This window comes from Catharus ustulatus, chromosome 1 (assembly GCF_009819885.2).
Source record: "Catharus ustulatus isolate bCatUst1 chromosome 1, bCatUst1.pri.v2, whole genome shotgun sequence".
Taxonomy (NCBI): Eukaryota; Metazoa; Chordata; class Aves; order Passeriformes; family Turdidae; genus Catharus; species Catharus ustulatus.
Window position 1 is genome coordinate 50,374,404 of NC_046221.1, and position 13,249 is coordinate 50,387,652.

Genomic DNA, 13,249 nt, shown 5'->3' on the forward strand with positions numbered 1-13,249 from the left:
TAATTTTCTTTCCAAATTCTTACATTCATACATTTCATTATTACATTACATGGCTTCATGTAATATAAATAGATTCTATCTGTTTACAAAGATAGCAACCCCATCTCTGCAGGAAACAGAACTAGTCATATAATCAGTAAAATATTCATTTAAATATATTGCATTGAGATTTTTAATACATGGGATATCTTAGCTTAAAACACTTAACGACAGCTTAAAAGCAAAACTGATGTACAAACTTTGGGTAAATATCTTCCTCCCCACTACCTGGAGCAAAATTTTTCAGTCATATGGGAATAAAAAATATATCTTTTGTTTACATGTAAAAAAACTAGGTTTCATTCAGAATATGTATTGTATGTTTAAATAACTTATATTTTCAGTATGAAATAGCATCTTCAAAAAGATGACAAGTAACTGTCATCTTGCAATGATTCTCTGAAAATAAATATTGCCTATACAAAATGCAGGAATAACATACAGGGCTATTAAGCTTAGAATTTGTGCAATTTTCTGAAGTATCCTTTTGTATTATTAAAATATAAAAACTACAAGACTGTAGACTGAAAAATACTTTTCAGTATTAAAAAAATAAAATGCAAATTATGTATAATGTACAAATAAATGAAATAACAAACAAAAAATCTACCTAAATGAAGAAAAGCTCTTTCTTTGAAGAAACGATGTGTTCATAAAGATTCTATGCCATTTTTAAAACATTTGTCTAATATACCTATATTCACAGCATGTTCTCAAATGCCAAGTCAGATTTAGTAATAAGACTATATAAAGAAACATCATTTGGACACACAAAACATAAAAATTAAGATAATTTTTTTTAACCAATGTTGTAGGAATCACATTTATAATTTCTCTTAGAGCATGTGATGAAATAAAACAGAAAAACCAGAATGTATACATTGCTAATCTTTTAAGTAATGTTATGTACATTTTATTGCCAGTATATGCACAATGGAAGCATAGAACTATAAATACACAATGTAATTAAACAGTAGAAAACAACAAGGATGTTACATGTAACAAAGGAAAAAAAGGAGGAGATACTATTTTCTTCATGTAGCTGCTAAAAAGGGCTAGCAACGAGTTATGACAGTCTTGAGTTTAAGTCTTTACGTATATTTCTACAACTTTTCCTCCAAATAAATCTCTGCAATGGTATCGCTTCTTGAATAACCACATCTTAGCTCTTTCTATCACTTTCACTTCAAACTAAAAAACAATCTTTCCTTTTAACTACAAGTGTATGACTTAATTTTTGATTCAGTTTTGCTTTTCAGGGTTCCTAGCAGGTAGTGTGTAAGTAGTTTCTTACGATATTTGGCTGCAATGTTGAAGAATAAAGTTTTGAATAATATTAAGTGATAATTTGGGAAAAAAAAAGAAAAAGACTTTTCTGTAGATAGTTCTTCTACTAGGCGCTATGCAGCAGCTCGGTCAAAAAATTAGTCACCCTGAAGAGGCAGAGAGAATTTTAGCCTGGCATAGATCATCACTCTTGGCACCACTTTTCTCTTTTTCTCTTTTTCTCTCTTATCAAGATACACTTCCTACAACTAGACAACATCACAGTCAAAGGGAAAAAAAAAGTCAGGAAAAAAGGTTCCAATATTCCTGGGAAGGGCATTGTTTAATCCCATTTCTTACTTAGCTTGCTGCTTATATTAAAAAAAAACAAGAAAAAAAAGAAAAAGACAACATTTAGGGACACATTTACTTATCTTTGCTCTCTTTCCATTATCAACTTCATAAATACAAAGAACCATTATTCACAATATAGTAACGCTTTTTCAAAAATGGAAAAACAAACCCCTGAAACATTTCCACATCTTAATCCAGATAGGTCTTGAGGATGCTATTCGAGAAAACCATGCAAATAATTTGGTGCAGCTTTTTCTACTCATCCAAAATACATATTTTTCTTTAAATTAAAAGGTGGTGAGATCCATAGCATTTGTGACTATTCCCCCCTCCCCCCATTTAAATTCAATGCAGAAAATCTTGGTGCTTTTTGGAAGGTAAGGAATAAATATTTTGTCTGCATTGTTGTCATAAGACCCCATGTGAGTTACAATACGAGACTATTTGTTCCAGCAATTAGGTTGAGAGGAAACATTCTAGTGATAAATACATACTGAGCATGCTTGGGTAGAGCACTCCATTCTGAAGCATCCTGCTTGAAGAACGAAAGGTGACAAGGATGGTTCACGTCCATCAAATGACCATGAACTCTGCTGCTCACCAGCAGGCTGCCACACTATCACTAGGTTGGCAGTGCTGCCTTGACAGGGCTGTCTTTCACATTAAGAGGTACTGGTTGTACCAGTCCTCTGCTGTGCACACTAAATTCTTATTTATGCAACAAACATACAACTGATGAACAATATCACTGTGACGGAACTGGATCAATCCAGTTTTCTTTTATAGGCATACTTCTCAATCTCCAGAATATCCAAAACAAGCTATAAATAAGATGATGAACCACCAACACAGTGAATGAGTTTCACTGCAGTTCAGCCTTGTTTCACATCACTTCTTGTTTCTAGTGAAGGACATGATACTCAAACAAAACAGCAATAAAAAGGTAGTGTTATCTGCAGCTGAAGAAAAGCAACAGAATTTATATTTTAACTTCTGAAGCTTAAAGCATACCTTTTTATTTAGCATTTTAAAAAAATCTCTTTTTTTAAATACAGTAACACTGGCAAAAGTTAATGGGAAGACACAGAGGATTATGAACAGGATAACTGATGGGTAAGATTATTTTAGAATTTTATTCTGCTTTGATCAATTGATGTTAATACTGTTTTTCCTTAGGTTTGGAATAATTCTATTGCAACAGTCTCATGCAGGCTGAGGACAGCTGTCGGTTAAAGAAAAAACCCCAAAACCCCAAACAAAAGAAAAATAACAAAAGAAAGGGAGGGGAAGAACCAAAACAAAACAAGAAAAAAGTTCCAGAAGATGCACGTAAGGATTTTCTTTTCACTGAAGAGGGCCCTTGCTTTAGGAGAGCTGGTTAACTCTTGTCAGTTTCATTAGCTTTGTCCAGACATATCTGCTGCTGTATCCCCTGCTCCAGAGCCTGTTTGTGCACGTTTGATGTAAAGATTCAGTAATTTCATCTACAAATTAAAGCCAGAAATTAATTCTGTTTAGTATTTGCAAACTGTACAGACTGATTACAGTACTTGTACAACAAAATAGACATTAATCTTTTTCTAAAAGCAAAATTGCACTTTACACAGTTGATTCAAAAGGAACATAACATGCCAGTGGAAAACAACACAAGTAAAATCTGTCACAAGAAAACTGCTCAAGCTTCTCTGAGGATGTAAGGAAGAGTAGGATAAAAAGTAGCTAGAATGGAGTACTTTCCTACAATTATAATGCTTTTCTAAATATGATAGTGGTTTGGGATTTTCTTTTAAGTTAATGCTGAGGTTTAAGCCTCTAGTCAGAGTTGATGATGGTGGTATTTACAGTAAAGTCATATTAATATAACTGATATTCTCTTTCAAGTATACACTTCTTTGAAACTTTCTGGCAATGGTAACCAAAATGCAATTTCATAGATGCAATTATGAACCAAGATTTCTTTAAACAATATCTTCTACTTACTTTACTGCCAGTGAGTTGACTGAGATGTGGTTTTAGGTCATCACCAATTACTGCATGAACGGCTACAAGGCAGAAAACACATGCCTTACGAACACTGCTCTCTGAATTATCATAACCCTAGAAAGCAATGAAATTAACATGAATACCTTATCAGTTAATGATTGAAAGCCCCAGAAAGCTATTTACAGTAATTTCACGAATACAAGCCACATCGTTTTGACCAAAATTTTGCTCCCACACTGGAAATGCGGCTTATACTCAGGAGCGGTCAATATGTGAATAATTTTCTGACATTTTCTACCTCGGGAGTGCAAACCGAGTCAGTGCAAACTGCAAAGTCGAGCACCTGCCAGTAAAACCCGGCATTTACGCAGTTGTTACAAATTGGTTACTCTGTTGCGCGGCGGGTGGAGCTGCTACGTGCAGGCAGCACAGGGGGTGAGGAAGGCGGGGCAGCTCCCTCCTGCTGGCCCCGCGGCTCGGGGGGAGGCAGGGGCTCTCTCCTGCTGGCCCTGCAGCTCGGGGGGAGGCAGGGGCTCTCTCCTGCTGGCCCCATGGCCCAGGGGGAGGCAGGGGGCTCTGTGCTGCTGGCCCCGCGGCTCGGGGGGCTCCCGTCCCTGCGTGCCGCCGCCACAGGAGCAGGGTGGCTCCATCCCCGCCTCCCACCACCACCGCGGGTGCCGGCGGGCTCTGTGCCCCTCCTGCCACTGTGGGGCAGCGCCGGGCCGGGGCGAGCGAGCCCAGAGGCAGCGGCGGCCGGCCCCGAGTGGCCCCGCTGAACAGCAGCGCCGAGCTGGGCCACCTGGCCCTGTCGGCAGCCCCGAGCCCTCATGGCCCGAGCCAAACCAGTAAACCCCGCCCTGCTGCGATTCTGTTACTATTTGGCAACTTTGTTGCACGTGAGTTCTCCCTGCGAACGACAGAGTGGCTTATACTCAGGTGCAGCTTATTTATGGACAAAGAACGAAATGTTTGCCAACACCCGGCGATGCGGCTTATACTCAGTGCGGCTTGTATTCGTGAAATTACTGTACTTATTTACTATAATAAATACATTGAAGTCTATGGTAAATTAATTTCAGTGTAGCCCAATGAAGCATACCAACAAAAAAACCAGACACATATACAGAGCATGCAGTTAAAAAGCAGGTTGCCTATTAGTCACCATTGATAATAATTTTTTAAGCTGAATTTAAAACCCACACAGTCCTGTTCATAAGTTACACTGAAAACAGAGCTGCTGCCATGCAATAGGTGAGCACATAAGAGAACTCTTCTAGATTATGCAGTGTTCACTTAAAGCAAAAGACCACTTACAATTTAGAGCTTCCTGACTCTCTGAATGAACTCTCTTAACAGCTAAAGATTCTTTTGTTAACCCCCACCTTATTCTTCAATGATTTTTGTATCTTTTGCCATTTTTCTATCACTCCATGCCTGGCTATCTCACTCAGACTCTCTTCTCAGAGGGCCCTTCTCTGCCTCTATCTTCCTACACATGTAGGAGTGGATCACAGTCATTAAAGACAGAAATCGGCACAATGCAGCTGCCAACTACAGAAAGTCTTGATCTGTGAAGGAAATTAATGTCTTTTGGTTCTTATTATAACTTAAAAAAGCTGGTTAAAAAATTCAGTTTTAAAGGAAAACTCAGATATCCTTCTAATTTTATTCAACTTTATAAAACTGCTTGTTTCCTCTTGCCTCCCAAAAGCCCCATCTGACAAAACCGTACAATTATGCACAAATAAAACATGGTCAATTTCACACTGAATTTTGTAACTTGGAAAAAGGTACAAACAATAAAGAACTATTTTAGAACTAAAAGTGTCTACCAAATTCACCTATAACCAGGACCTTATATCCTGCCGAGATTCCCTGAGTCCTAATAATAGTTATAATTTAGCTCCCTGCTAATCAAAGGGATTGCTCCCACTGTTGAAGGTATTTCTGGGTCAAAGCAGCCATCAACTATCAGACAAGTGAAATCCTTTGTAAGAACCAAGTGTACTATTTTTTAAAAGTCTTTGCAATTTGTGTGTATACAATTTCTTTTTATTAATCTGTTTGGTCTTTTCCCCCTCTATTTTCTTCTTTCTTCCCTCCTTACCTGTACTAGACCTGGCACAATCTCTGGTAAAAGTTGAGTAAGGGTTTCTTTAGACACTCTTTCTATAACTTTTGTCTGCATTTTGATTGCAGCCAGATTAATGGGGTAATCTGCAGTTTGGATAATTGGACAGAGAACTTTGATGCACTGATCTGGGCTAATGGAAGTGGCCAGCATGGAAGCAGCTTCTTCAGCAGATCTCACCACCTATTGAAAGAAAAAGACACAGAAAAGTGATTTATATGAGACTCTTACTCTGTGATCTGTTTTCTGGCAGTAATGGTCTTGAGCATAAAAATTTCCTATCAGACCTCTGCGATATTATAGAAATATGTAAAGAGTCCAGCTGTTGGACGTTATTTCTTAAAAATACAATTCTTCCCAATATTCTGTGACTACTATGCCCTTAATAATACACATCAGTTTTTCAAACTTGCTTGTTTAATAGGATCTGAAATTTCTGTATTCTGCATACCCTCCAACTACATATTGAAATACCACCACTTTTGTAAACCTGTAATTCCTTGTGTTGTCACTTGTTACTGCTTGTTAGGTCAGTGATCACTGATAAAACATGTTTTCACCTTCATTTCAAAGGTGTGTTTAATGACATATCTAGACTGTTAGTTGTAGAAGCCAATCTAGCTGGTTTTTTTTCCCCTATAATTTTGAAAGAAACTATGACAGGAGAGTACTTTAAGCCTGAAGAATATGCAGAATAAGCAGAACAAGAACAATTAGGTAGGACTTCAACAGGTACACAAGCTCAAAACACATCAAGGTCACTACAGAGAAAATTAACATGTGATCTTCTCATTAGTGCTGTGCTGGCATCTGCCATCTAACAAGGGAAACTACTGTACAAAATGAGTGGTTGTACACAGTGATGTACAAAAACCTCCAAAATTTTCTCTCCATCCTTTAATCTCTCACTCCTAACATACAAAATGATGAGAGGGAAAAAAGCACATGAACAGAGAAGGAACAACGAGGAAATTACGCTATAATAAATACAATGAAACAAATCCAGACAGCACAGGAAAAAGAGAAACGAGTATCAAATGAGTGATAAAGTCATGGGATAGGAGGAATCACAGTCAACTTCAAAGCCTGAAACTCCACAGTATATTCCACAAAGTGCCCTTGCATGGGGAAGAGGTACTCATTTAGTAATAAACATTTCCACAGCATCGGTGACACTAATGTCGGAAGTTGAATATTGGGCTCGCTACTTATTGTGTTTCCTACATCTACATGAATTGTCCTTTATTTTATATGCAGGCATCTGTAACTGTTGGTTACACTGTCCTGTGGAATGGCACTCAAGGCAATTGTTATTGAGGATGACATTAACCATTCAAGAGCTTTTAGAACTGCAGGGCTTTTTTTCCTTGCATACCCATGTTAGCTAGTAACACTATTGTTATTAAACACACAATAATATGCTTGCTTATTAAAAAAATTACTTACTCAGTAAGAACTGATTATTTCTCATTTTCTGGACAGCTCTTTCATTTTGTAATAATTTGTCATAGCTTATATATAAGTTATATATACAATTACTGATTACTGACCTCCTTATGAGGATCCTTATGCGCTTCTAATGTCTTCATGATTGTGAGCTCTGCATAATTCTTAAACCTTGCTGGTTGGTTTCTTAGGATTTCTCTTAGAACTTTCAGTGCCAAAGCTCTAATTGCATGCTAAAGATTCAATATTAAAATGAGTTATGCATCTTTAAACAGACATATGCTTGTAACATTCCTTCAGCTGCTAGAAAAGTCTTTAATAATGGAAAAAATAGAAAAATATCAGATTAGACTTTTTACACAGTCTGAATCTAGTGTTAACAAATAAAATCAGGAAAAAAATCTCTTCAATCTCCCTTTTTGCAGAAAATTCAGGTGACATATCCTAAATACACTGCTAAACTAATTTGACTTATCTATGTTAATTTGCAAATACAAGGGCTAATAAAACCATCATGCAAATGTATTATTTACTTTTTCTTTTTGCAATTATTTTAAAAATCAAACATAAGAACTGGTGTCTTTTTGATCCTCAGTAATTTCAGAAACATGGCCTTTGTAGAGAACTACTACATAGAACTCAGTCTCTTCACAATGACCATTACCGTATTTGAGAAATAATTTTTTAAATGCTTCACCACACATGATGTTTTGATATTCTAGATTCATTCAGAGGCAATAAACAGATAAGCTTTGAATCTCAGTACAAAAATGTTTCATTCAATCTACCATGTCAGAATCAACAAATAGGAATCCTGGAGAAATATCACCGATGCCCTTTTCACCATAGAGCATATGGACTTCATGAATTTTTTTATTTCCCTTTTTTGTTTGTTTTTCCACCACTAACTGGGATTTGTGTCCTTTCTGAAACACTAATTTTAGAAAAATCAGGATTTTAGTTAAAAGTTAGTTATTTACTAGAATTAATTTAAAAAACAAATGGATAGATAGGCCTTGCTGAAAATAATTGAAAGTTAGAAGAAAACTGAGCTTGAGATAGTTATCTGAAACTTAATTGATTGCCTGTCATTTTATGTTTGCTCAGCTGTGCAAACAATATGAAAAGACAAAACTAGTTAGCAGACCCAAAGAGATATGAAAAAAGCAACCAGAAACATATTCTTTGAAAAACTGGACTATCCCCAGAATCCATTCGAACTGTTATTGACAGAAAAGGGTTGAGAGCTCAGGGACAGGAAGATCTGCTTTACTTCCTCCTTTTAAGACCCCTTCCCACAAAAACGATCCCAGACTTAATTCAATAAGCGAACCACGCATGCTTAATAGCTATTCAAATCAATTTCCATGGGAAGTGAGGAATGGGAGGGACCAGTATTATGAGTATGTATTTGTTTGAACCTTTTGTCAATAAATAGACTCTGTGATCACCTGTGATTTTGCACCGCATTTTAGAGGATTATCTCATGCTGCTCCCAACGCTGAATAAACATACACTTTCTAACTTTAAATTGTTAGTCTTTTGTCCATCACAGGCGAGTATCGGTATTAGACCAATACTTGTATTTTGGTAAATCATTTCTACAACTTAAATACAAATGTCAAAGGTACTGAAAGTAAGCCATGTACTTTGTTAAAATTCTTAACGAGATGCTTCTGAATTTACCTCTTTATCTCCAAGCGTTTCAAGCAGCAGAAGTAGTATTGTTTTGAAGTGCTCATCCCAAACACCAAAAGACTCCTCCTGAGTTAATTTCATGAGCTCATACAGGGCAGCCTTTCTTTCTTCAACTCTCTCATTGTGGTTTGACAACTCTTTCAGTAGCTCTGCAACCAGATCAGAATGGTCCATGGGAGGTTCTGTCAAAAAAAAAATACACAAACACCATTATTGCAAATAAATATTAGTGCCTGTTGTACAACTAAAGGATATTTTCTAAAGTGACTGGCTCTCTTTCGAGCATGCTTTTGTTTGTTTGCCCACATTTGCCTGCAAGAATTACCATTTGGCTACTATATTTCAGCGCAGCCAACACTGCTGAACAAGATTATAATCCCCCCCCAACCCCTACAATGAGTGTGCAAAAACCCCCTTGCAGGCTAGTCTACTGCAGAAGATTTTAGGCCTGCAGTACCCACTAAGTACGCTAAATCCTTTTCATGAAAGGTTATCTTTCTCATATGACGCTTCTATTAAAGATGAAAAATTTTATTTTCTCTGGTAGTATTACAGAATTATTTAGACTTTTGTAAGCCATGATTCTACCACAATAGCTAGGTTGCTAAAATAAACAGGTGGGAAAAAAAGTACAATAATGGTTCTTGGTACAAAAGAGCTGAAATAAAGGAAAACCAGGGTTATTGGTCCCACAGATCCCAAAATCAATTCATTAAGACATGGCTCTGGATTTTTTGATTAGAGAGCATTCCATGACAATGGAAAAACACATTAGTAACACAACTTATATTTGTAAACACTGGACTGCCAACAGAGTGATCCGCAAACAGTCAAGAAACTTTAAAATGGTCTTGATGAAAACTTGAGTATCAACTTAGTACCTTTATTCCATCATCAAGACCCATTTAGCCTTTAAGAAAGGAAAGTTTAGAGCTTCCATCTTTGCACTGAAACTTTTGGATAAATTAACAGAAACATGCCTTTTCCTAAGGAAAATTTTGGAAGTTCTGGCACACAATGCAATGCATTGCACCTTTCCTGAAATGACTTCATGTACTAGCTAACATATGAAATACATCTTCCATAGCAAATTAATTATATCATACACTGAGAAACCACAACCGTTGAACATCTTGTATTACTATATTCAGCACTGTAACTTACAAATGCTGTACAAAATGCTTGTACAAAGAAAACAGTAAAAGCTGAATATAACAGAATATCTTAATATCACACATCATCTACTGTAAAAATCATGCCGGTTTTGAACACCACATTCCTATTTGCATTCTGTTTTGCATGAATAAACAGGAGCACCAGCACCTGAAAGCAAACACTTCTGCTACCTCTGTATTAATGGATGAATGTTTGACAAAGTTGTCAGAAGGTAGAAGGAGGCTTCTCCCATGTAAAACAAAACCCCTTAATACAGAATCTCAAACATAACCTGGTTCTGTAAGTGAATGGCAAAGTTATTTAATTATTAATATGTACATGACATGATCTGTGAAACAGTGTTTTTCTCTTCATCTTTTTCAGAAGATATTTGGCTACTCTACATGCTTCTTCATTACATGTAAGAAAAAACAAAGAAAAAATGCACCATATACTTGGATTTTGCATTAATTCAATACAAACTTAAAGCCAACTTACAGAATAGGTGAATAAAACACGATATCAAAAATAACTTTATTTTTCAACATTTTCTGTAACACATCTTTTGCAGAATAACAAAAGTAAAACAGGTAGAAGGGAGATGATTAGTTTGTCCCCTGCTGTTACAAGAATGTTTACTTAAAAACTTAATCTATAGCTGAACAACAGTGAATAACATTATGAGAACCACTAACTGTTTACTAAAATAACGATAGTAGTGGTACTTTGGAAACTTCTTAACATACAGATAAAAAATTCATCCAAAGATATACAGAGAAATATCATAAAGAAGCTCTGGAAGCCTACTAAATAGCAACCCATGTTCCTAGATTTACATGGGCCAGATGAATCACCTTCCTGGTAAAAAACTGGTTTGTTTTGTTTCATTTAAAAAGAAAGTTTAATCAATAGAAAATGCCAATGTCATGTTTCAAACAGAAATATATTACTAACAAAATACTTAATCTTTCACCTAATTCCCAAACTGGTTTGATTCAGTTTTACTTCCTTGCTGTAAATCTTTTCTCCACCCTCCTGCTTTAAATTTTAATCATAAAACAATCTGATAAGTAAATTTATACTGCCAATACTGATTCAGGATGTATACCAGAAGTATACAACACAGTTCAGCACTTCCTTCATTTTTATCCTTAGTCTCTACAAATATCGGGTAATCCAACAATGTAACTCAAAGAGATGACTAACAAATAAACTAATTCAAAATATAGCATTTGCAAAAACCTCTCAAATACATACATACATATATGTATATAAGTGATATATATACAGTAATTTAATGACTATAAGGTGCACTGGATTATAAGGCGCACTTCTGGGTGTCGGCAAATTTCCGAACTTTTGCCCATATATACGGCGCACCAGACTGTAAGGTGCACTTTTTTTTTTTTGCAGTGAGGATCCGTCGCTGGCTCCCCCTGCGCAGTTGCTGGCTGCGGCCCCGCCTCCACCCAGCAGCCGTGGCCCCGCAGCCCTGCGGGCCTGCCTCCACCCGGTTGCCATGGCACCGTGGCCCCACGGGCCCGCCTCCACCCGGCTGCTGCGGCCCCACCTGCACCCGGCTGCCGTGGCACCGCAGCCCCGCCTCCACCTGGCTGCCGTGGCCCCATGGACCCACCTCCACCCGGCTGCCGCAGCCCTGTGGGCCCGCCCTCACCCAGCAGCTGCGGCATCGTGGGCCTGCCTCCACCTGGCTGCTGCGGCACCGCGGCCCCACGGCCCTGTCTCCACTCGGCTGCCGCAGCCCTGCCAGCTCCTCCAGCGGCTCACACTTCCAGGTTGGTAAATTTCCGAACTTTGTCCATATATAAGGCACACTTCTGGGGTCGGGTCAAAATTTTAGTCAAAAGGGTGTGCCTTATAGTCGTGAAATTTCTGTATATATACATATACACATATATATACGTATATACATATATACATATATTCCTAATAATAACTTCAGAAACCACAAGATAGAAAATCTCATCTCTTTTCTTCTAGCACAGCATGTAATCTGAATCTTACCATCAGGAAACTGCTCTGCATCATCATCAAACATGGCTTCTTTCAAAGCAGATTTATTAAACGGACAGATACCATCAGAATAATTGTATGGGTTGTAATCTCGTGAGCGTGGTGAGGAGTGGGGAGGCATCGTGTTGAGTAATGATGTTTTGTTATCCAGAGCTGTCCGACCTGTATCACTCACACCACTTCCTGCTCGTATGTCCACTATTCCAGAAGCACTGCAAATCTGCAGGAGAGGAAGTATCACATCAGCATGTGAAATACACTCTTACACCTTTCCATTAACTACATCGCTAATTCATTTATGTAGAAAAAACTTAAAAATTTCAAAATGCTTAGAATTCTCAAACTAGACTTCAAAAAAGAAGTCTTAGCTCCCTAAATGTTGTTTTCCTTAAAAAAAACAAAAACAGAATAAAGGGGAAATTACATTTTGTCCAAAAGAAATAATAAACTAGAAATAGCTGTATTTTATACTATAAGTTTGATGCAAAGTAATTAAAATGTATTTAAACATATATACATGTCAAGTTCAACAAATCTTACTGCCAGAGTTCCACAGAAACAGGAGCATCTTAACAACCCACAGGTTGTGTAGAAAATAAAATAAAACATTCAGAAAAACATATATTAGGATGCAAGCTTCTCAAAAAATTAATTTCAGCTGTTATGCAAGATCACTGGTTTCTAAACTGCTAATACGTTAAACAAACAGACAGTGCAACTCAAAATCTGCATTTACATTTTCAAAATGTGATTCAACACTAGGAACATATTTTTCTAAAGCTCTTAAGTACAGTAATTTAACGAATACAAGCCGCACAGAGTATAAGCCGCACTTCCAGTGCGTCGACAATGTTGATGTCTTTGTCAATAAAAAAGCCGCACCCGAATATTAGCCGCACTTTCGTCCCCCCTCCCGTCTGCACCGCTGCCGCTGCGTTTGCTCGCCCTGGCCGGCACTGCTGGCCCCGGTTCTGCTGGGCTCCCCTGCGCTGCTGGCCCCGGTTCTGCTGGGTTTCCCCGTGCCGCCGGGCAGCCCTGCCCGCCGGGCTTCCCGCTTCTGCCATGCTCCCCTGCGGAGCCGGGCTCCCCCACACTGCTAGTCACGGTTCTGCCGGGCTCCCCTGCACTGCTAGTGCCGGTTCT

General features: G+C 37.9%; 1 protein-coding gene across 35 annotated transcripts in view; it reads right to left on the bottom strand.

Moving 5' to 3' along the window:
* Positions 1-924: 924 nt before the first annotated feature.
* The window catches only part of CLASP2 (cytoplasmic linker associated protein 2), a 184,312-nt gene continuing 171,987 nt past the window's right edge, over positions 925-13,249 (bottom strand). For all 35 annotated transcript variants that reach the window (XM_033057754.2, XM_033057745.2, XM_033057675.2 and 32 more), the window contains 6 exons: positions 12,098-12,326; positions 8,906-9,099; positions 7,324-7,452; positions 5,750-5,956; positions 3,640-3,756; positions 925-3,143 (listed from right to left, as the gene is read on the bottom strand). In XM_033057754.2, coding sequence (XP_032913645.1) covers positions 3,057-3,143; positions 3,640-3,756; positions 5,750-5,956; positions 7,324-7,452; positions 8,906-9,099; positions 12,098-12,326 — 963 coding nt within the window. In that variant the 3' untranslated portion in view covers positions 925-3,056. The remainder of the gene's footprint in view (positions 3,144-3,639; positions 3,757-5,749; positions 5,957-7,323; positions 7,453-8,905; positions 9,100-12,097; positions 12,327-13,249) is intronic.